This window comes from Heptranchias perlo, chromosome 4 (genome assembly GCF_035084215.1).
Source record: "Heptranchias perlo isolate sHepPer1 chromosome 4, sHepPer1.hap1, whole genome shotgun sequence".
Classification (NCBI taxonomy): Eukaryota; Metazoa; Chordata; class Chondrichthyes; order Hexanchiformes; family Hexanchidae; genus Heptranchias; species Heptranchias perlo.
Window position 1 is genome coordinate 1092036 of NC_090328.1, and position 25129 is coordinate 1117164.

A 25129-nucleotide genomic window follows, 5' to 3' on the forward strand; every position below is an offset into this window, starting at 1 on the left:
GGCACTACAGGCCACTTAGCCTGACACAGTCATCGGGAAAATGCTGGAATCCATGATTAAAGATGTGGTAACAGGGCACTTAGAAAATCATAATATGATTAGGCAGAGTCAACATGGTTTTATGAAAGGGAAATCATGTTTGACAAACCTATTAGAGTATTTTGAGGATGTAACTGGTATGGATAAATAAAGGGGAATCAGTGGATGTCGTATATTTGGATTTTTAAAAGGCATTCGACAAGGTGCCACATAAAAGGTTGTTACACAAGGGCTCATGGGGTTGGGGGTAACATATTAGCGTGGATGGAGGATTGGATAACGGACAGAAAACAGAGAGTAGGGATAAACGGGTCATTTTCAGGCTGGCAGGCTGTACTTAGTGGGGTGCCTCAAGGATCGGTGCTCGGGCCTCAGTTATTTACAATCTCTGTTAATGACTTAGATGAATGGACCAAATGTAATGTATCAAAATTTGTTGACGATACAAAGCTAGGTGGGAAAGCGAGGAGGACACAAAGGGCCCAATATTAGGAGGGAGGCAGGTTGGCAGGGGGGGGTCGATTGGGCGCGTGGGTAACGCGCCCAGTGAATTCGGGGTTCTCCGCACGCGATCACAGCTTGATTGAAGGTACTTACCTTTGCTTTCGGGTTTCGCGCTGGAAAGCTGCGCAGCGGGCGGACTGCACAGGCGCAGCATAGGCTGTCAGCTGGAGGAGCCCTATTTAAAGGGGCAGTCCACCACTGACTGATGCTGCAGAAAATAGGCAAAATTACAGCATGAAGCAGCCCAGGGGGAAGGCTGCTCCCAGGTTTAATGATGCCTCACTCCAGATCTTATTGGATGGGGTGAGGAGGAGGGGGAGGACAAAGGTCTTCTCCCCGGCGGGCGGGAGGAAGTAGCCTGCCTCTGCCACCAAGAAGGCTTGGCTCGAGGTGGCAGAGGAGGTCACCAGCACCACCAACATATCGCGCACCTGCATACAGTGCAGGAGGCGCTGCAATGACCTAAGTAGGTCAGCCAAAGTGAGTACACTTACTCATTCCCCTACACTCCGTCTGCCACATCACCGCCCCCAACCCACATCTCCTTCTGCACTGCCAACACGAGTCTATCACATCACTCCTCACACCCACTCAAAGCTCATCCTCATCTTACCTGCATTTACTCACCTCGCCAATACTCATCCCGCCACTACCACTCAACTCATTCCTCATACAATCTCATGGCTCTATCTCATACTCACCCTCTCATGCATCTCTTTCACGGTCAGCCTCACTCAACCTGCCACAGGGCATGCATCACATGTGTGCAGTAGGAAGCATAAGGCAAACGTGTCGTGAGCATGAAGGGGATGCATAAGGGTGTTTGAGGGTTTGTCATGGTGTTTACTTATATTTGATTTCTGATCAACTCACGTAACATATTATATTGTCACCACTACTGCCACGTCTTTGCGAATCTTGTCTGGTTTGTGCAATAATGCCCTTTCCTGAGGATCACTATGAGGACCCACAACTGATGCCACCCATTGTGTCACTGCAGAGCGGGTGTAGGTGCAGTTGCAGTGCTCTTTTGTGCAGACGACTGAGAGACGCGGCAATGTCCCCGGTGGCACCCTGGAAGGATGAGAAGGAGAAGTTGTTGAGGGCAGTGGTGACTTTGACAGCGACAGGTAAGAAGATGGTGCTCCGGCCAGCTGGGAGCAGCTCGGCATCAAGGAGGCTGCAGATGTCCACGACTACATGTCGAGTGACTCTGAGCCTCTGTGTGCACTGCTGCTCAGAGAGGTCCAGGAAGCTGAGCCTCGGTCTGTAGACCCTGTGGCGAGGGTAGTGCCTTCTGCGACGCATCTCTCTCTGCGGTTGCTCTCCCTCCTGCTGTGCAGGTGGATGTGTCACAGCACTGTGTTGTGGAGCTCCACGTGTCAGAGGCGGACGGCGTGGCCGGAGAGGCTGGTGATGATGTTCGTCCTACGGGGAGGTCATGACTGCAGCTACAGCAGCCCCCATCCGGAAGATGTACGTTTGAGGGGTTCCGCAAGGTAGGTACATGTGTCTGCACACCGGGGTAAGTGTGCAAGTTTGTGAATTTTATTGTTAGGAGGAGGGTGATGGAGGCCAAACTTTGTCCAAAGTGACGGAGTGGCCTCCTGCAATGAGTGAGGGTCTCTTCCCCGCCCCCCCGCCCCCCCACCTGTCAAATGGACTTTTGTAGCTGCCGCAGGCTGATGGCTGCAACACGTCCATTTCAACTGGGAGTGTTTCCCCCAGTACGGGAAACAGTCTCAGTTGCTTTGAAAATCCCACCCCTCCTAAAATATCAGGTCAAACAGGTCAGTGAACAACCTGAAGTACCTACTTAATTCGCTTAATTAAAACCGGCGGGAGTCCCACATGCGGGGGCTGCGCGCGCATGTCAGCGCGTCACTGGGGAACCCGGAAGTGGGCGGGTGGGAGCCGGGCTCTGGACCCGCCCCGGGAATCCCCGATTTTCGAAGTTCCCCTCGCCACGAACCCGTCGGCTCGGGGGTCCGAAAATCGAGCCCAAGGAGTCTGCAAAGGGATATGGACAGGTTAAGCGAGTGGGCAAGAAGTTGGCAGATTGAGTATAATGTGGGGAAATACGAGGTTATTCACTTTGGTGGGAAGAACAGAAAAACAGAATATTTTTTAAATGGTGAGAAACTATTAAATGTTGGGGCCCGATATTAGCACCCGCTATCGGGTGCGTTCCTGGCGGGGGGCTCCGAAAATCGGGGAATCTCAGAGCGGGTCGGGAGCCCGGCTCCAACCCGCCCACTTCCGGGTTCCCCACAGACGTGCTGACGTGCGCACGCAGCCCCCGCATGTGGGACTCCCGCAGGCAATTAAAGCCAGTGGGGTGCCACTTAACAGTATTTATCTTGCTATTTCAGGTCGTTAACAGACCTGATTAAGGGAATATTTCAGGAGGGGTGGGATTTTAGAAACAACTGGGACTGTTTCCCAACTGGGGGAAACACTCCCAGTTCAAATGGAGGTGTTGCAGCCATCAGCCTGTGGCAGCTGCAAAGGTCCATTTGACAGTTGGGGGGAGGAGACCCTCACTCATTGCAGGAGGCCACTCTGTCACTTGGGACAAAGTTTGGCCTCCACCACCCTCCTCCTGACAATCAAATTCACAAACTTGCACACTTACCCCAGGGTCCAGACACATGTACCTACCTTGCGGACCCCCTCAGATGTACATCTTCCGGATGGGGCCTCCGTAGCTGCAGTCATGACCTCCTCGGAGGGCGAACAGCGTCACCAGCCTCGATGGCCACGCCGTCCACCTCTGACATGTGGAGCTCCACAACATAGTGCTGTGACACATCCACCTGCACAGCAGGAGGGAGGGCAACTGCAGAGAGAGATGCTTCGCAGAGGGCACTACCCTCGCCACAGGGTCCACAGACTGAGGCTCAGCTTCCTGGACCTCTCTGAGCAGCAGTGCACACGTAGGCTCAGAGTCACTCGACATGTAGTCGTGGACATCTGCAGCCTCCTTCATGTCCAGCTGCTCCCGGCTGGCTTGAGCACCATCTTCTTACCTGTCGCTGTCAAAGTCACCACTGATGAGGATGAGGTTTGAGTGGGTGTGAGGGGTGATGTGACAGAGTAGTGTTGGCAGTGCAGAAGGAGATGTGGGGTGGCACGGTGATGGGGCAGACGGAGTGTAGGGGAATGAGTAAGTGTACTCACTTCGGCTGACCTACTTAGGTCATTGCAGCGCCTCCTGCACTGTATGCAGGTACATAATATGTTGGTGATGCAGGTGACCTCCTCTGCCACCTCGAGCCAGGCCTTCTTGGTGGCAGAGGCAGGCCGCTTCCTCCCGCCCGCGGGGGGGAGGATCTCTATCCTCCCCCTCCTCCTCCTCACCCCATCCAATGATACCTGGAGTGAGGCATCATTAACCTGGGAGCAGCCTTCCCCCTGGGCTGCTCCATGGTGTATTTTTTCCTATTTGTTGCAGCATCAGTCAGTGGAGGACTGCCCCTTTAAATAGAGCTCCACCAGCTGACAGGCCTTACTGTGCACGCGCAGTCCGCCCAACGCACAGCTCAGCAGTGGGGAACCCGGAAGACCAGGTAAGTGGATCCAATTCGGCTTCGATCGCGTGCGGGGCAGACTGATTTCACCGGGCGCGTTACCCATGCGCCCAATCGACCCCCCACCGCGAACCCGCAGCCCTGGTGTCCAGAGAGACTTGGGTGTCCTCGTACAAGAAATACAAAAAGTTAGCATGCAGGTATAGCAAGCAAATAGGAAAGCAAATGGAATGTTGGCCTTTATTGCAAGGGGTTTGGAGTACAAAAGTAAGGAAGTCTTACCACAATTGTACAGGGCTTTGGTGAGACCTCACCTGGAGTACTGTGTACAGTTTTGGTCTCCTTACCTGAGGAAGGATATATTTGACTTAGAGGCGGTGCAGCGAAGGTTCACTAGATTAATTCCTGGGACGAGAGTGTTGTCCTATGAGGAGAGATTGAGTAGAATGGGCCTATACTCTCTGAAGTTTAGAAGAATGAGAGGTGATCTAATTGAAACATATAAGATTATGAGGGAGCTTGAGAGAGTCGTTGAACATATTCAAGGCTGAGATAGACAGATTTCTGGACTCTAGGGGAATCAAGGGATATGGAGATCGGGCAGGAAAGTGGAGTTGAGGTCGAAGACCAGTCATGATCTGATTGAATGACGGAGCAGGCTCGAGGGGCCATGTGGCCTACTCCTGCTCCTATTTCTTATGTTCTTATAAATACACTAAAACAATCAAACATTGACAGCTACACATGCAGTATATCTATAAAATGGCACCTTTTTAAATTCTGCTAAATTGTCAAGATTATGACACAGTTGAAATCACTTCCTCACAGCAATGATATGCCATTTTCAGACACTTTTCTCTGATAGAACATTTATATGGAACTGAAGTGGCAAGCATACTATTTCTTTATGTGCAGTGGGCTTGCACAAATCTAGATAGATGTTCTAAACCTACTGTCTTCACACAGTGACACTAGTGAATACAGTCATATCTGGGGCCACGGCATAGATTCTTTTTGGAATACAGTTCCATGGGCACTGGCAACACATCAGTACCCAGTCAAGTGCCTATTTTTCATGTGAGAGCTTAAATGGTGAGTGCTAGCAGGCTATTTGATTATAGATATTATCATAGGCAACCCTAATCCGATTCTCACCCAACAGTAACACACATCCAAAGGCTTCTGGATAGTTATCAGGAGCAGGACCCCTCCTTAGTTCAAGGATGCTAAGACCAAATGTAACATCCCAACTGCTGCTCCAGCAGAGATCAGCTAACCCAGCTCAGAGTAGGAATCAAAGCTGCAACCTTCAGGTCATTAAAGCTTTTTGGTACATTGGGTAGTGGAGTTACCCACAAGCCACTAAGTAGCTGGTGACTTGTTTTTAACACCTCACCCAGCTCGGGAGAATCTCAGGACGGTTGGCTAGTTAGTTGCAGAAAGACAAGCAAGAATTTTTTTATATTTTTCATTCTCGGGATGTGGGCATCACTGACAATGCTGGCATTTATTGCCCATCACTAGAACTGAGCAGCTTGCTAGACCATCTCAGAAGGCCGTTAAGAGTCAAACACTTTACTTAAATTATTATCAAGAGATTAGAGTGTCATCTGGGTTGAAATAATCCACGTTAAAATAACATTGAATAAAGAGAAATAAGTCAATCTTAAAATAAATAGTTTAATTATTTAAACTTAAACAAAACCATTCCACAGCTGCTGTAGAAAGAGAACCAAGAAGGGAAAAGAACTTGATCATTATTTGTGGGCTCTTTCATACATGGAACTTGGTATTCAGACCATCACAAACAACATCATTGCAACAGTCAGAGAAGGTACTCACCACACTCGCGGACCGTGGCTCGGAAGTCAATTAAAACGCCATACAGGAGACAAACATGGGCGTAGTTAGCTATGGCCGTGCACAGACATGTTTCAGAGTCTGAACAGCTACAAACATCATGTCTGCACTGATCATAGAACTGTTCTGGACTGATGAAATGGCAACTCTTAAATATGTCACTTTTGATGATGCTGCATTTCTCTTTTGCATAGGACTCTGTGACAAAGAAAAAAATACGTAAGTGTGGTTCAATGATGCACAGCGCTCAACCAGACTTCAGCGTGCATAACATGGGTACGGTAGCATAGCAGTTATGTTACTGGGCTAGTAATCCAGAGGCTTGAACTAATAATTCGGAGTCATAAGTTCAAATCACGCTATGGCAGCTGGGAAATTCAATTCATTAAATAAAATCAGGAATAAAAAACCTATTATTAGTAATGGTGGCCATGAAACTACCAGATTGTTGTAAAAACCCATCTGGTTCACGAATCTGGGAAGGAAACCTGCCTTCCTTACCTGGTCTGGCCTATAAGTGACTCAAGACCCACAGCAAGGTGGTTGATTGTTAATCGCCCTCTGAAATGACCTAGCAAGACCACTCAGTTGTACAATCTTGCAACAGAAAGTCACTCTTCCATCACCATCCTCGTCCCACAGGTGACACAGTTCGATACAGTCAGGAGGGAGTGGCCCTGGGAGTCCTCAACATTGACTACGGACCCCATGAAATCTCATGGCATCAGGTCAAACATGGGCAAGGAAATCCTCCTGCTGCTTACCACCTACTGCCCTTCCTCAGCTGATGAATCAGTCCTCCTCCAAGTTGAGCACCACTTAGAGGAAGCACTGAGGGTAGCAAGGGCACAGAATGTACTCTGGGTGGGGGACTTCAATGTCCATCACCAAGAGTGGCTCGGTAGCATCGCTGCTGGCCAAGTCCTGAAGGACATAGTTGCCAGACTGGGCCTGTGGCAGGTGGTGAGCGAACCAACACAAGGGAAAAACCGACTTGACCTCGTCCTCACCAATCGACCTGTCGCAGATGTATCTGTCCATGAAGGTATTAGGTTACAGTCCAACTGTTTTATTTGAAAATCACAAGCTTTCGGAGGCTTTCTCCTTCGTCGACACTCACCTGAAGAAGGAGAAAGCCTCCAAAAGCTTGTGATTTTCAAATAAAACAGTTGGACTATAACCTGGTGTTGTAAGATTCCTTACATTTGTCAACCCCAGTCCATCACCGGCATCTCCACATCATGACAGTATTGGTAGGAGTGACCACTGCACAGTCCTCATGGAGATGAAGTCCCATCTTCACACTGAGAACACCATTCAAGGTGTTGTGTGGCATCTACCACCGTGCTAAATGGGATGGGTTCAAAAACAGATCTAGCAGCTCAAGACTGGGCATCCATGAGGCGCTGTGGGCCATCAGCAGCAGCAGAATTGTGTTCCAGCACAATCTGTAACCTCATGGCCTGGCATATTCCTCACTCTACCATTACCAACAAGCCAGGGGATCAACCCTGGTTCAATGCCAGGAACAGCACCAGGCGTACCTCAAAAATGAGATGCCAACCTCGTGAAGCTACTGCACAGGACTACATGCATGCTAAACAGCGGAAGCAACATGCTGTAGACAGAGCTAAGCGATCCCACCACCAACGGATCAGATCAAAGCTCTGCAGTCCTGCCACATCCAGTCGTGAATGGTGGTGGACAATTAAACAACTAACGGGAGGAGGAGGCTCTGTAAACATTCCCATCCTCAATGATGTCAGAGTCCAGCAGGTGAGTGCAAAAGGCAAGGCTGAAGCGTTTGCAACCATCTTCAGCCAGAAGTGCTGAGTGGATGATCCATCTCGGCCTCCTCCCGATATCCCCACCATCACAGAAGCCAGTCTTCAGCCAATTTGATTCACTCCACATGATATCAAGAAATGGCTGAGTGCACTGGATACAACAAAGGCTATGGGCCCCGGCAACATCCCGGCTGTAGTGCTGAAGACTTGTGGTCCAGAACTAGACACACCTCTAGCCAAACTGTTCCAGTGCAGTTACAACACTGGCATCTACCCTGCAATGTGGAAAATTGCCCAGGTATGTCCTGTCCACAAAAAGCAGGACAAATCCAATCCGCCCAATTACTGCCCCATGAGTCTACTCTCAATCATCAGCAAAGTGATGGAAGGTGTCGTCAACAATGCGATCAAGTGGCACTTACTCACCAATAACCTGCTCACCGGTGCTCAGTTTGGATTCCACCAGGACCACTCGGCTCCATACCTCATTACAGCCTTGGTCCAAACATGGACAAAAAAGCTGAATTCCAGAGGTGAGGTGAGAGTGACTGCCCTTGACATCAAGGCAGCATCTGACCGAGTGTGGCACCAAGGAGCCCTAGTAAAATTGAAGTCAATGGAAATCAGGAGAAAAACTCTCCAGTGGCTGCAGTCATACCTAGCACAAAGGAGGATGGTAGTGGTTGTTGAAGGTCAATCATCTCAGCCCCAGGACGTTGCTGCTGGAGTTCCTCAGGGCAGTGCCCTAGGCCCAACCATCTTCAGCTGCTTCATCAATGACCTTTCCTCCATCATAAGGTCAGAAATGGGGGTGTTCGTTGATGATTGTACAGTGTTCAATTCCATTCGCAACCCCTCAGATAATGAAGCAGTCCGTGCCCGCATGCAGCAAGACCTGGACAACATCCAGGCTTGGGCTCATAAGTGGCAAGTAACATTCGCGCCAGATAAGTGCCAGGCAATGACCATCTCCAACGAGAGAGAGTCTAACCACCTCCCCTTGACATTCAACGGCATTACCATCACCAAATCCCCCATCATCAACATCCTGGGGGTCACCATTGACCAGAAACTTAACTGGACCAGCCACAAAAATACTGTGGCTATGAGAGCAGGTCAGAGGCTGGGTATTCTGCAGCGAGTGATTCACCTCCTGACTCCCCAAAACCTTTCCACCTTCCACAAGGCACAAGTCAGGAGTGTGATGGAATACTCTCCACTTGCCTGGATGACTGCAGCTCCAACAACACTCAAGAAGCTCGACACCATTCAGGACAAAGCAGCCCGCTTGATTGGCACCCCATCCACCTCCCTAAACATTCACTCCCTTCACCACCGGCATACCGTGGCTGCAGTGTGTACCATCCACAGGATGCACTCCAGCAACTCGCCAAGGCTTCTTTGACAGCACCTCCCAAACCCGCGACCTCTACCGCCTAGAAGGACAAGGGCAGCAAGCACATGGGAACAATACCACCTGCACGTTCCCCTCCAAGTCACACACCATCCCGACTTGGAAATATATCACCGTTCCTTCATCGTCGCTGAGTCAAAATCCTGGAACTGCCTACCTAACAGCAATGTGGGAGAACCGTCACCACACGGACTGCAGCAGTTCAAGAAGGCGGCTCACCACCACCTTCTCAAGGGCAATTAGGGATGAGCAATAAATGCTGGCCTTGCCAGCGATGCCTACATCCCGTGAATGAATAAAAAAAATGGCAAAAGCTGCAGAAGCACCTCATCCAATGCTTACAGTCACAAGGGACCAAACTGCCAGCCATGCATTTTTATTCTGTAGAAAATTATGAGTTAAACTACTTTTTCAATCACTGCAATTGTACTTAATTTGAACATCAGAATTCCAGCAGACCAAACTTTTTGTTGTGATAAAGCTTTCTATCGGGGTTAATTTGACACATGAAACTTTAATGTCAATATTCTGTCTCATTGGGCCCGATGTTAGCAGGGCTGCGGGTTCTCGGCGGGGGGGCTGTCGGGCGTGTGGGTAACGCGCCTGGTGAAATTAGTCAGCTCCCCGCGCGATTGTAGCATACAATCCACTAATTGGATCCACTTACCTGCTCCTCCGGGTTCCCCGCTGCTGATCTGCGCGTCGGGCGGGCTGCGCATGCGCAGTAAGATCTGTCAGCTGGAGGAGCTCTATTTAAAGGGGCAGTCCTCCACTGACAGATGCTGCAACAAACAAGAAAAAATCACAGCATGGAGCAGCCCAGGGGGAAGGCTGCTCCCAGTTTAATGATGCCTCACTCCAGGTATCATTAGATGGGGTGAGGAGGAGGGGGAGGACAGAGATCTTCCCCCCGGCAGGCGGGAGGAAGCGGCCTGCCTCTGCCACCAGGAAGGCCTGGCTCGAGGTGGCAGAGGAGGTCACCAGCACCACCAACATATCGCCCACCTGCATACAGTGCAGGAGGCGCTGCAATGACCTAAGTAGGTCAGCCAAAGTGAGTACACTTACTCTGTCCCCTACACTCCGTCTGCCACATCACCGCCCCCAACCCACATCTCCTTCTGCACTGCCAACACTACTCTGTCACATCACCCCTCATACCCACTCAAACCTCATCCTCTTCGTACCTGCACCTACTCACCTCGCCAGTACTCATCCCGCCACTACCACTCAACTCATTCCTCATACAATCTCATGGCTCTATCTCGTACTCACCCTCTCATGCATCTCTTTCACGGCCAGCCTCACTCAACCTGCCACCACCTGTGCTGCATCCACAGGGCATGCATCACATATGTGCAGTAGGAAGCGTAAGGCAAACGTGTCGTGAGCATGAAGGGGATGCACAAGGGTGTTTGAGGGTTTGTCATGGTTGTTACTTATATTGAATTTCTGACCAACTCACATCACATATTATATTGGCACCACTACTGCCACGTCTTCGCGAATCTTGTCTGGTCTGTGCAATAATGCCCTTTCCTGAGGATCACTATGAAGACCCACAACTGATGCCACCCATTGTGTCACTGCAGAGTGGGTGTAGGTGTATTTGCAGGGCTCTTTTGTGCAGACGGCTGAGAGACGTCGGCGATGTCCCCGGTTGCACCCTGGAAGGATACGGAGGAGAAGTTGTTGAGGGCTGTGACTTTGACAGCGACAGGTAAGAAGATGGTGCTCGGGCCAGCCGGGAGCAGCTTGGCATGAAGGAGGCTGCAGATGTCCACGACTACATGTCGAGTGACTCTGAGCCTCCGTGTGCACTGCTGCTCAGAGAGGTCCAGGAAGCTGAGCCTCGGTCTGTGGACCCTGTGGCGAGGGTAGTGCCCTCTGCGACGCATCTCTCTCTGCGGTAGCCCTCCCTCCTGCTGTACAGGTGGATGTGTCACAGCACTCTGTTGTGGAGCTCCACGTGTCAGAGGTGGATGGCGAGGCTGGTGAGGCTGGTGATGCTGTTTGCCTTCCAAGGAGGTCATGACTGCAGCTACGGCGGCCCCCATCCGCAAGATGTACATCTGAGGGGGTCCACAAGGTAGGTACATGTGTCTGGACACCGGGGTAAGTGTGCAAGTTGGTGACTTTGATTGTCAGGAGGAGGGTGGTGGAGGCCAAACTTTGTCCCAAGTGACAGAGTGGCCTCCTGCAATGAGTGAGTGTCTCCCCCCCACCTGTCAAATGGACCTTTGCAGCTGCCACAGGCTGATGGCTGCAACACCTCCATTTGAACTGGGAGTGTTTCCCCCAGTGTGGGAAACAGTCTCAGGTTGCTCTAAAATCCCACCCATCCTCACATAATCCCTTAATCAGGTCAGTTAATGACCTGAAATACCTAAATAAATACTTTCAAGTGGCATCCCGCTGGCTTTAATTGCCTGCCGGATTCCCACCAGCGGGGGCTGCGCGCGCGCACCGGCGCGTCAACGGGGAACCCGGAAGTGCGCGGGTTTGAGGCGGGCTCCGGTCCCGCTCCAGGATTTCACGATTTTCGGGGCCCCCCCGCCAGGAACGCACCCGATAGCGGGTGCTAAAATGCTGCCCATTGTTTTTGTCACTTCACTCCTGCTTAAAATAGTCAGGATTATTTTTAGTTTTCACTTTTTCTTCGTGTCTCTTTCTCCCCAGGCACCATTCCTGGACTAGATGTAAGATGAGTTTGCATGTACCAATACCATTAATGCTCCTCTATACTTGTTGGCTGACAAGTGCAGAGCAGTAAGCCTGGCAGTAACTCAGATAATGAAGCAGTCCGAGCCTGCATGCAGCAAGACCTGGACAACATCCAGGCTTGGGCTCATAAGTGGCAAGTAACATTCGCGCCAGATAAGTGCCAGGCAATGACCATCTCCAACAAGAGAAAGTCTAACCACCTCCCCTTGACATTCAACGGCATTACCATCGCCGAATCCCCCACCATCAACATCCTGGGGGTCACCATTGACCAGAAACTTAACTGGACCAGCCATATAAATACTGTGGCTACGAGAGCAGGTCAGAGGCTGGGTATTCTGCGGCGAGTGACTCACCTCCTGACTCTCCAAAGCCTTTCCACTATCTACAAGGCACAAGTCAGGAGTGTGATGGAATACTCTCCACTTGCCTGGATGAGTGCAGCTCCAACAACACTCAAGAAGCTCGACACCATCCAAGATAAAGCAGCCCGCTTGATTGGCACCCCATCCACCACCCTAAACATTCACTCCCTTCACCACCGGCGCACTGTGGCTGCAGTGTGCACCATCCACAGGATGCACTGCAGCAACTCGCCAAGGCTTCTTCGACAGCACCTCCCAAACCCGCGACCTCTATCACCTAGAAGGACAAGGGCAGCAGGCGCATGGGAACAACACCACCTGCACGTTCCCCTCCAAGTCACACACCATCCCGACTTGGAAATATATCGCCGTTCCTTCATTGTCGCTGGGTCAAAATCCTGGAACTCCCTTCCTAACAGCATTGTGGGAGAACCGTCACCACACGGACTGCAGCGGTTCAAGAAGGCGGCTCACCACCACCTTCTCGAGGGCAATTAGGGATGGGCAATAAATGCCGGCCTTGCCAGCGACGCCCACATCCCGTGAACGAATTTAAAAAAAACTGTCCTTATGATTTTCCATCCCTACAGAGATAGCTGTCCTCTGCTTAATGCCTCCACAGAACTGCATGGCTGAAATTAGGAATTCAGTGTGTAGCAGAATAATGGTGCAGACATACACCCTACCATAATGTGATATAGCACATTCGCCCCCAAAGTAGCATGCCACCCATATATTAATGAAATTTGAAAAATTTTGGTACAACATTTACGCTTCTTTGCTCATGTCAACTTTGAGAGATGTTGAGTACTCTCCCCAACTTACAGAGTAAAAGATTATAGCTAATCTTTACCTTTTTGATAGTTGATCTTACAAGGTTCATGCACTGGCAATAAAGGTGAATCTGTACATTGTGAACTTGCTCTCCAGGAGTTTACAAAGGCCATCGGGGTAGAATCAATCAGTTTACTCGAGGACCTGTATAATAAATAAAGGCACACTAAATTACTGAATTAACGAAGAACTATGTCCTCTTTGACTCGTTTATGAAACTGCTGTTGCGCTTTTTATTCTCTCCTTCTTTCCCAGAGTACGGTTTTTGCAGAGTACGGTTCTTTGAGGTTATTCAGTATTCAGGATCTCACCCAACAGAGCATTCTTCATATGGAACATCATAGCCAAGCCTGATCCTGTTCTCACCCAATGCCACATATGGGAGCCGACTTTAACTGGCCAAATCAACATTAACAAGGCGACAACAGCCTCAAAATGGGGTCAGTACACTTGCCTCCGCATTAATGCTGGCATTCCAGCTGCCACTATTTTTAAAGGGGTCCAATGTATATAGGACCCCCATTTCCACTCAAACTAGTTTTACTAACAGTACAGCTGAAAATATCGCAAAAAAGTACGTTCTAATTTTTTTTTGTGGGGCCAGGAGGAGCAGGAGTGTTCCTCCTGGCCCCACAAAAATAATCTGGGTCCCTGACGCTCCGGGCTCCCCTTCCCTACCAGGACTAATCTTTCTGCTGGCTGGGCAGCTTTCAGGCCACAAAATATTGCACCGGCCCGAATCCAGCAAGCTGCTCATTTGGCCCCCAGTTTGCCATCTTTGCTTCTGGCACGGGCTGCCAGCTGGCACATTCCGTCAGTCAGCCGCCAGAAATTAAAATCTCCCCTGTTCCTCCTGGCCCCACAAAAAAAAATTAGAACATACTTTTTTGCGATATTTTCAGCTGTACTGCTAGTAAAACTAGTTTGAGTGGAAATGGGGGTCCTATATACATTGGACCCCTTTAAAAATAGTGGCAGCTGGGATGCCAGCATTAATGCGGAGGCAAGTGTCCTGACCCCATTTTGAGGCTGCTGTCGCCTTGTTAATGTTGATTTGGCCAAGTTAAAGTCGGCTCCCATATGTGGCATTGGGTGAGAACAGGATCAGGCTTGGCTATGATGTTCCATATGAAGAATGCTCTGTTGGGTGAGATCCTGAATACTGAATAACCTCAAAGAACCGTACTCTGCAAAAACCGTACTCTGGGAAAGAAGGAGAGAATAAAAAGCGCAACAGCAGTTTCATAAACTCCCCTGTTCATTCTCTATCAGAAACCACTGGAACAGAACTTAGCTGAATAGTCTCCTTTCTAATTGAGGCAAATATTAGTGCCCCTCCAACACCTCCATCCACAGGTCAGCTAAGTATATACCAAGGATTGAAATTGGGACCTTTCTGTTGTATAGCTTGTTTACCGCCCATCTTTAGCAGCTGAGCCGTTAGGAAAGCTCTTCTTGTGGTCCTATCAAATGAAGTGTGACTGTGGTAGTGTTGGAGTATAAGCACCATGGCATCAAATCAAACACTGAGGTAAGATTTATAGCAAGCTTATTTTATTATGCTACTGCCAGGTAGCATAATAAAATGCTGAACATGTCTGCCAATAGTGTGTTAATGTAAACAAGGGGGTGCTGGACTCTGCATAAGAAGTGGTTATCATGGGATCTGTACTGCCAGATGCAGCACTACACCCAACACCAATAATAACAGAGCCCTAAAGTTTCCATTGGAGCTTTCTGGTCCCTGGCTGTCCAGGCGCTGGGAAATTACACTGGCCAGTAAACAAAGTTTTGAATGAAGACTAAAAAGCAACTGCATGTGCTCAAGGATATAGTTATAGGAGTAGGACATGCAGCCTCTCAGGTTTGTTCCACTATTCATTCAGATCATGGCTGGTCTGCACCTTAACTCCATTTACTCCATTGTTCTGGTTGCTGTGAAATCTACAGCCATAATATGAACAAGTATTTTTGTTACAAAAAAAAATTAAAAGATTGAATAAAAAACTTCACAATGTTTCTGCAACATCATCAACTCTTGTAAATGTACAGTACAACCTGGATAAACGTGAACCATTTACTCATGTCCAGTAGTATAGGTTCATGATCTCAGTGTTAGTGCAGGCATGAGGGGCTTAATGGCCTACTCCTGTTCCTATGTTACTAAAATAGCATCTGAACAAATTCAAACAGATGTAGGTATTGCTGTACATAAATCCAGAAGGCAGAAAAATATTTACTTACATAAAATCATCCAGGCGATTCCTGTTATATGTTCCACAGAGCCCTAAAGTTTCTCCCATCATATGTGGTTGGAGGATTACATAGAGTCTACCTCCCTTGAAATCATACTGGATATGAACACCAGTCAGACTTACTATCTCCAGGAACATCGAGGACGCCAGACGAATACTCAAGGTGGGGGCTAAACAAAGAAAATTAAGAAGTTAGGAATAAGAAGGGGAGTCAGGTGAAATTTCTTCACCCAATGGGTAATTCAGTTATCAGGGAAGAAACCTGCACTAAGCAGGCTCAAGAGACAATCAGAAAATTTTCAGGAGGGAGAAGGGACTGAGGTATTTGGTGAGAAGGTGGCTATCTCATCAGGCCTAATGGCCTTTTCCTGTTCCTAAAAATTCACTTCTGGAGGCGATTGAATTTTTAGGCCATTATGTTTTATTTTCCCAGCAATCCTAATCACTCCAGATATTCAACATTAAAAACAAATTAACATTTCAACGACAGGGGGCAGTGCCCAGGTGTTGGTCTGTATTTTCTTTTTCTGTCACAGAGCTTCTGGAATAGATTATCAACTTGCTGGGCCTGATTTTAGCAGGCCTGCGGGTTTCCGGCGGGTTGGGTTTCGGATGCGTGGCCTCCGCGCCCGGTGAAATTAGTGGGTTGCCCGCGCGATCGCAGCAGGCAAACCACTAATGGAATCCAATTACCTGCTCCTCCGGGTTCCGCGCTGCAGGTCTGCGCGTCGGGCGGGCTGCGCATGCGCAGTACGATCTGTCAGCTGGAGGCTCTCTAGTTAAAGGGGCAGTCCTCCACTGACAGATGCTGCAACCAATGGAACAAATTACAGCATGGAGCAGCCCAGGGGGAAGGCTGCTCCCAGTTTAATGATGCCTCACCCCAGGTATCATCAGATGGGGTGAGGAGGAGGGGGAGGACAGAGATCTTCCACCCGGCGGGCGGGAGGAAGCGGCCTGCCTCTGCCACCAAAAAGGCCTGGCTCGAGGTGGCAGAGGGGGTCACCTGCGCCACCAACATATCGCTCACCTGCATACAGTGCAGGAGGCGCTCCAATGACCGCAGTAGGTCAGCCACAGTGAGAACACGTAGTCTTTCCCCTACACTCCATCTGCCACAACACTGCCCCTACCCCACATCTCCTTCGGCACCGCCAATACTATTCTGTCACATCACCCCTCATACCCACTCAAACCCCATCCTCATCTTACCTGCACCTACTCACCTCGCCAGTACTCATCCCGCCACGAACACGCAACCCAATCCTCATACAATCTCATGGCTCTATCCCATACTCACCCTCTCGTGCATCTCCCTCATGGCCAGCCTCACTCAACCTGCCACCACCTGTGCTGCAGCCATAGGGCATGCATCACATATGTGCAGTAGGCAGCGTAAGGCAAACGTGTCGTGAGCATGAAGGGGATGCACAAGGGTGTCTGAGGGTTTGCCATGGGTGTTACCTATATTGAATTTCAGAGCAACAAACATCACACATTATATTGGCACCACCACTGCCATGTCTCCGCGAATCCTGTCTGTTGTGTGCAATAATGCCCGCTCCTGGGTATCACTATGAGGACCCACCACTGATGCCACCCAGTGTGTCACTGCAGAGTTGGTGCAGGTGTATTTGCAGGGCTCTTCCGCGCAGACGACTGAGAGACATCGGCGGTGTACCCGGCTGCACCCTGGAAGGATGCGGAGGAGAAGTTGTGGAGGGCAGTGACAGGTAAGCAGATGGTGCTGGGGCCAGCCAGGAGCAGCTCGGCATGAAAGAGCCTGCAGATCTCCACGACTACATGTCGAGTGAATCTGCGCCTCCGTGTGCACTGCTGCTCGGGGAGGTCCGGGGAGCTGCGCCTCGGTCTGTGGACCCTGTGGCGAGGGTAGTGCCCTCTGCGACGCATCTCTCTCTGCGGTTGCCCTCCCTCCTGCTGTGCAGGTGGGCATGCAACAGCACCGTGTTGGGGGGCTCCATGTCTCTGCGGCGGACGGCGTGGACTGCGAGGCTGCTGGGGCTGGTCATGCTGTTCGTCCTCCGAGGGTGTCCACGCACCACCCATCTGGCAGGTGTTGGTCTGAGGGGTTGTGCAGTGTAGGTGGGTGGTTCCTCGGACTGGGGCTGCGGTTTCGCGTCGGTCTGTCCTCTGGCTTGGCGGGGGGTGGTGGGGGGCAGGGGTTGTCCTATGTGACGCGGTGGCCTCCTGCGTGGGTGAGGGCTCTCCCCCCACCCCCGTGGAGTGCACCTTGGCAGCTGCCACAGGCTGCTGGCTGCAACACGCCTGGTTGGAGGGAGACTGTTTCCCCCAGTGTGTGAAACACTCTGCGTTGAAGGTAAAATCCCACACTTGCTGTTTTGACAGCTGATTCAGCTCATTTAATGACCTCAACAAGCAAGGTAAGTACACTCAAGTGGAACCCCGCTAGCTTTAATTGCCTGCGGGATTCCCACCAGCGGGGGCCGCGCACGCAGCCCCGCACGTCATCGGGGAACCCGGAAGTGGTCGGGATCGTGGCGCGATCCGGTCACGTGACTGGATATCGGGATTTTCGGGGCCCCCCCGCTGGAAACCCACAGGAAACCCGACGGTAAAATCGAGCCCGCTATCTCGGTATAAAACAAGTGTCCCATTATAGAAACCACCCAATTTTCATTCCATTATGGAAAGGAAAATCAGGCGGTTTCAATATTGATGCGGCCGATTGGCGAAGCCAGCTTTACACCCGGTGGGCAAGTTGAAAATCTATCTCATTGTGCGTTTTTAGCATTTTTAAATTAAATTAAGGTCTAGGCTATTGGCAGGTACCATTTGGGACAAAAATCAAGCAATTTTGTTTTTCTCAGATTATTAGAATCATAGAATAATAGAAAGGTTACAGCACGGAAGGAGGCCATTCGGCCCATCGAGTGCACGCCGGGTCGATGCAAGAGCAATCCAGCTAGTCCCTCTCCCCCGCCCTTTCCCGGTAGCCCTGCAATTTTTTTCCTTTCAAGTACTTATCCAGTTCCCTTTTGAAGGCCATGATTGAATCTGACCCCATCAACCCCTTGGGCAGTGCATTTCAGATCCTAACCACTCGCTGTGTAAAAAAGTTTTTCCTCATGTCACCTTTAGTTCTTCAGCACTACAGCCGGGATGTTGTCGGGGCCCAGAGCCTTTGCTGTGTACAATGCACTCAGCCATTTCTTGATATCACATGAAGTGAATCGAATTGGCTGAAGACTGGCTTCTGCGATGGTGGGGATATCGGGAGGAGGCCAAGATGGATCATCCACTTGGCACTTCTGGCTGAAGATGGTTGCAAATGCTTCAGCCTTGTCTTTTGCACTCACATGCTGGACTCCGCCATCATTGAGGATGGGGATGTTTACAGAGCCTCCTCCTCCCGTTAGTTGTTTAATTGTTCACCACCATTCATGAATGGATGTGGCAGGACTGCAGAACTTTGATCTGGCCTACAGTTGCCTTTTTTGAACAAGGGTGTTTTTTTATTCATTCATGGGATGTGGGCGTCGCTGGCAAGGCCAGCATTTATTGCCCATCCCTAATTGCCATTGAGAAGGTGGTGGTGAGCCGCCTTCTTGAACTGCTGCAGTCTATCTGGTGAAAGTTCTCCCACAGTGCTGTTAGGTAGGCAGTTCCAGGATTTTGACCCGGCGACGATGAAGGCACAGCGATGTATTTCCAAGTCGGGATGGTGTGTGACTTGGAGGAGAACGTGCAGGTGGTGTTGTTCCCATGTGCTTGCTGCCCTTGTCCTTCTAGGTGGTAGAGGTCGGAGGTTTGGAAGGTGCTGTCGAAGAAGCCATGGCGAGTTGCTGCAGTGCATGCTGTGGATGGTACACACTGCAGCCACAGTGCGCCGGTGGTGAAGGGAGTGAATATTTAGGATGGTGGATGGGGTACCAATCAAGCGGGCTGCTTTGTCCTGGATGGTGTCGGGCTTCTTGAATGTTGTTGGAGCTGCACTCATCCAGGCAAGTGGAGAGTATTCCATCACACTCCTGACTTGTGCCTTGTTGATGGTGGAAAGGTTTTGGGAAGTAAGGAGGTGAGTCACTCGCCGCAGAATACCGAGCCTCTGACCTGCTCTTGTAGCCACAGAATCTATGTGGCTGGTTGAGTTACGTTTCTGGTGTAAGATTCTCAAAATTCACAGATCCCCAAAACTCGGAGGAAAACCCTAAAGAAAAGGACTTTGGACTCTGTTCTAACCATTTCAGGGTGATGAAATATTGGGCCGACTCACACACACGCCGCACCAGGAAGCATCAACCAGGGAAAAGTACTTTTCGAGGAATCCATGTCCTTCAAGGGACTCGCTTTCTCGTAGAGGCGACTGTAAGAATTCTGGGAATTCATCTTTTCCCTGAGTATGGAAAACTTTGGCCATTGACTAAAATCCTAAGATGGAAGGATAGGTGAGAGGTCACCAGACAAATCAACAACACACACAGTGGAATGTGGGAGAATTACTGCTTCAGACATGCCTCTGTTTTAAAGCAAAACCTACAGCAGGTGGTCAACACTCAGCACTAATTCGAAAGGCAGTAGGCCATTGAAAGAGGCAACTGCTCCAGACGTGGTGGGGCCATGTCTTTGTTTTAAAGCAAAACCCATCAACACCTAGGACGTTGGATACAAAAGGAAGCTTGTATACCAGGTGATCAGCAAATCGGAATTAAAACAATGACCTATCGGGAGAAGCAATTGCAACATGATGAGGGGCCATCAAAAGCCATCAAAGATTCTTAAGGACTTTGTAAGAACTGTTTAAACAGACATGAAGTGCTTTTTTTAAGTGACGAAGACCATTGTAAGAGAGGGATATAGAAGTGGAAACTCAAAACCTCTCTCGCTCTCTCTGGTTCTTGCTGGGTCTTGTGTTCTGTTTCTCTTGTTCTGCCTGTCTCTGGAAGGAGAGCAGCTTCCAGCGAAACCAACGAACCCTACGTGAGAGAACCGGTCAGCCAGACCTGCAAGTGCAAAGGATTGTTCAGTTCAGTTCAGCCAGGAGTTCGACAGCTCAGGAGGCGACAGTTCAACAAGGCGAGGGGGCAACAGAGAGAAGGTCAGCAGCTCTAGAAGCAGGCTGACACACAAGAAGAAACCAGAGCAATAGCCCCATTGATCATCAGACACCTCGCGGCAACAAGGGCCTTACGAAACAACCAACCAAGTATTGCCACCAACCAACCGGGTAATATTGGGCCAACGCGACCAAAGAAAACCAACTCGGGAGAAAACCGAAGATCCGCGAAGTTTCCACTCTATGATCTATTCCTGACTTACCTCTGGGTGAATTCCTGTCAAGGATTCGTTTGGTGAGCATTATCTCTAGTCCATTAGAGTCCAACTTAGCTAGTAAAGTGGGATTGGGAGGGGTGAAGTATCTTTCTACTGTAACTTCCCTCGTGTGTACAGAAGTGTTCCCCATTTTATTAGAGTGTTAAGATTGTTGTGTTGTATTTTCTCTCTTGAATAAAGATCGAAGTTTCTTGTACCAAAACCGGTTATCTGCTGCACTTTGTCACAACCCCCAAATAAGTCCAAGGTCTAGAACCCAGGAAGTGGGAGCGATTCGAACTGCTCAGAAGTCAGAGGTGAAGCTGACACACACCACCAACCCCTACAGAATGGAGACCACGAAGGGACCTTGGCAAAAGGGATGTGATACAGTGGACACTGATTCGGAAGAGAGAACTGTAATGGAAGATAAGGTGAATATAGAAAAAAAATGGGTCACTAATCTGTTAAAAGCTGGGCGCCCGGTCGATGCTGCAGCTAAATGGACAGAAGGGAAGTATCATAAAAAATCCATAGAAAAGGCAGTCTGGCTGATGTGCTTCAAGAAACAGATCCAGCTTTTGGACAGACTCGTTGAAGCACATGCAGCTGAGATTCGGGAGTCAGCCCTGGAAGTCCAAAGGTCCTAGCAGGGGAGAAGTTACTGTTAGCATTGCAGGCTCTGAACCAGGAAAGGGTGCAGTTAGTGGGGGAGCATAAGACCCAGCAGGAATATTTACAGTGTCAGGTCACTGAGGCCAAGAACAATGAGCTGAGGTTGCGGGAAAAGAACGCCCGCCTAGCAAGACAAGTAAGAGAGCAGGAGGAGAAAATAAAAGGCTTACAGGCATCCTATAAGATAGTGAGCGCACAGGGGTTTGAGGATGCAGACCTTGGCCCCTGCCAGAAGCAGATAGAGAGTCTGAACCTTGCTCTAAGGACGGCAAAAGGCACGGTGTGCCTCATAAGCCCGAGGGCAGCCCAGGTTGACTTCACAGGGAACCTGGGGAGGACAGTTCAGACACCACAGGTAGTGCCAAGGGACGACCCAGTTGAGGAGCAGGAGGGCCCACGATCACCACACGTAGAGCCAAGCTTTAGCAAAATCTGGCAGGGGGGGGTGGTGGAATTAGGGGCAGAAGCTGAGGAGGAAAACCCTCAGCAAGAGAGGCTGGGACCGGGGCCGATGTGCCCGGCCCGGCAGCAAAGGTTCGGCCCGCCCGCTGATAACGGGGATGAGGGACCCCTCCAAAACCAGTTCGTAGTTCCCCATGGCACCCAACAGCTTAGGGCCATGGTAAGCCATTTAAGTAAACTTGCGGCAAATGGGGACCCCTCGGTCCACTTCAGGGAAGTGGAACAAGCAGCAAGCATCAACGAGTGCAAAGATGCTGAATAGGCCAAAATGCTGCTATTCTCCCTGGAGAGTAAGCTCTTCCAGTCCCTCTATGACCAATGTAAGATGGGATAGTGTGATTATGTGGAGCTCAAGGAGGAAGTTCTTGAGGCCATGGAAGTCCTTTCTCCCGGGTGGAAAAAACAGTGCAGCTCGTAGGAGAACCCCTGCAGGCTTTTGCAGACAGGATGTGGCCGGTGTATAGGAGCGCATGCAGTGGGACGCCTAACCGGGCTAACCTGGACCAGGATCAGCGGGCCCACTGGCTCCGTTGCCTCGTGGCAAACAGCTTGCCACAGGTCAGGGCCGCAGCAGGAATGTGGTTTGACCCAAAGAATTCCCAGACTACCGAATTCACAGTGATCAGACAATTGACCATAGCTTACCGTAATGGTAAAGGAACCGATGCACACCCACCTAAAGGGAAAGTACATGAAATGAAACCCGGCCAGGGTAGGAAGGAATGGCATCAGGAAGGGAATAACCCTTCCAGCACAAAGCTCAACTGTTATGGGTGTGGGAAGGCTGGACACTGGAGGAAGGAGTGCAAGAATCTTGGAAAGATAACAAGGGAAAGAATTCCTCAACCCCAGCCCAAAAGGCAGAGACAGGAATCCCTCCCGCCACGGTTGAGTCATTTTTGGACGCCATGAGAACCCTATTGACTGGCCCAGGGAAGGTAGCAGCCATCACCGGCGCTCTGACCCCATCAGCCCCATCTAACCCACAACTCTGACTAGAGCCAGCGCAGCCTGTTTACCTGTGTTCCCTTACCTACGACTTATGGAAGAGACCCTTCGTTGAGATGGAGATAGAAGAGGTGAAGGGGACCTATCTGTTGGACACGGGAGCATCATGTACTGTGATCCATTCAGCTAACCCCACCACCTCACCTCTATCTAACGGGGTCCCATACAGTCTGTCGGGATTCACAGGTAAAGAACAGGCTGGCTCATTTTCCATCCCGCTGACCATTCATTTAGGAACACTCCGCTCTAAGTGGACCTGTGTCCTAATGAAGTGGGAAGTGGAGGGTGGAAAAGGGATCCTGCGAGCCAACTCTATTGTAGGCCACGGGATCCTAGTGGATTTGAGGAATCACTGCCTGTGGGGGGCAAATACAGGAAAAGAAGGCGGAGTAGTAGTCATCCCAGGGAAACAGGGGAAGGGGACCCTGTGCACCATGAAGCCTAAAGAGGGTTATAACCTAGAACTCATGGTCAGTGATATCCCAAGGGAGTTCCAGGCATTTGTGCGAGCCCACCTAGCCACATTTGCTACACACAAACACGACTGTGGGAGGGTCAACGGGTTCGAGGTCAGTGTAGATGGGGACCCTATGGCCCGACCACAAAAGCAATATAACTTCCCCAGGGAAGCGGAGCCAGACATGGAAGCAGCCATGTCCTCCTTAGGGCAACAGGGGGTCCTGAGACCGATAGCCACCCACGTGAACTCTCCACTGTGGCCAGTTAGAAAACCGGACAACTCCTGGAGGGCCACAGTGGACTATCGGGTGCTCAACAGTAACATCCCAGCCTATGCACCCATGGTAGCAGCAGTTGCCGACCTGATAGGAAGTATCCCAGCATCCGCGACCACTTTCATGGTGCTGGATATCTCCAACGGGTTTTGGTCCATCCCTTTAAGGAGAGAGGATCAGTACAAGTTTGCCTTTACCTTTAAAGGGCAACAGTACACCTGGAACTGTCTGCATCAGGGCTTCCACAATAGCCCTAGCATTTTCTACCAATGTATGGCAAACAGTTTAAAGGGCTTCAGCCAGCCCAGGCAGCTGGTACAATACGTGGATGACCTGCTCCTATTCACCGATTCGATAGAGGAGCATGGCCCACTTCTGGCTGAATTGCTCAGGCAGGAAGGTTTTAAAGTGAACCCAAAGAAAGCACAGATCGGCCAGCAGGAGTTGAAATTCCTGGGCCTGACAATACGTGCTGGGGAATGGGCCATAGATAAAGCTAGAAGGGAAGCAGTACAGGAGTTACCAGTCCCCAACACAGTCACGGGAGTGAGATCGTTTCTAGGGCTAACCGGGTAATGCAGATACTTCATTGAGGACTATGCGGCCACAGCAGCCCCTCTGCTCCGACTCCTGCATAAGGTAGTGGAGTGGGTTTGGGATGAGGGGTGCCAGGCAGCATTTGTCAGGCTCAAGAAAGATCTGCAGACTGCACCAGCTCTAGGGGCCATAGATGGAGTGGAAGAGTTCTTCCTAGAGGTAGCAGCCAGCGGGGACAGCCTGAGTGCTGTGCTGCTCCAAGAGCGGCATGGCAAGCTGAGACCGGTGGTCTATTCCTCCAGGATACTCACAGATGTGGAGAAGAGCTACTCCAATTGTGAAAGGCACCTCTTGGCCACATATTGCGCTGTGAAAAGATCGCTGATCTTCACAGGCACCTCTCCCATCACCCTCCTCACCCATCACACGCCCACCCAGATGCTCTTGGACGGGAGAATCAAGGATGGGACAGTGAGCAGTGCCCGCATTGCTCGCTGGACCCTGCTTCTCTCACAGATGGACCTGAAAGTAAAAGGGCTCTGCGAGCCAAAGCTTGCAGCTAACCTTGTATATCCTGGAACAGCCCACCGGTGTTCCATAGAAGGGGTTTGGGTCAGGATACACCCCACAGGCCGTGAAATCTATGAGGATGGCTCCAGCACAGTATCTGCTGTTGAGCGACTCACGGGGTGTGGAGTTTATGACCCAGCAGCAAACCTTGCCCTGGCAATTAAGCTCCCCAGCACCATGAGCGCCCAGCAGGCTGAACTGTCCGCGGTATGTACATGGTTACACACCCCGAGATCTTCCCCACCCCGTACACGATTTGCTCGGACAGCATGTTCACATGCAATTCATGTACGGAGTACCTGGTCATCTGGTCCCGCTGTGGATACACCTCTGCCGACAGGGGACCCCTCACAGTGAAACCCTTGCTGGAGAAAATCTTAGCAGCAGTGGGGGAGGTAGGGGAGGTTTTCATCCATAAGGTGAAAGCCCATTCCTCCGCAGAACCCCGGAGTGAGGGCAACAGGCAGGCCGAGGTGCTAGCTAAGGAGGGTGCCTGCACAGGCACTTTCTGGGACCCATATCGGTCCCGTCCTTTAGCA

General features: G+C 50.5%; 1 protein-coding gene across 1 annotated transcript in view; it reads right to left on the reverse strand.

The window, feature by feature from the left end:
- Positions 1–5845: 5845 nt before the first annotated feature.
- The window catches only part of LOC137320383 (otogelin-like protein), a 160959-nt gene continuing 141675 nt past the window's right edge, over positions 5846–25129 (reverse strand). The window contains exons 12-14 of the mRNA XM_067982083.1: positions 15302–15482; positions 13077–13201; positions 5846–6131 (exon numbers count right to left, since the gene is read on the reverse strand). Of these exons, the coding sequence (XP_067838184.1) occupies positions 5899–6131; positions 13077–13201; positions 15302–15482 (539 nt within the window). The 3' untranslated portion in view covers positions 5846–5898. The remainder of the gene's footprint in view (positions 6132–13076; positions 13202–15301; positions 15483–25129) is intronic.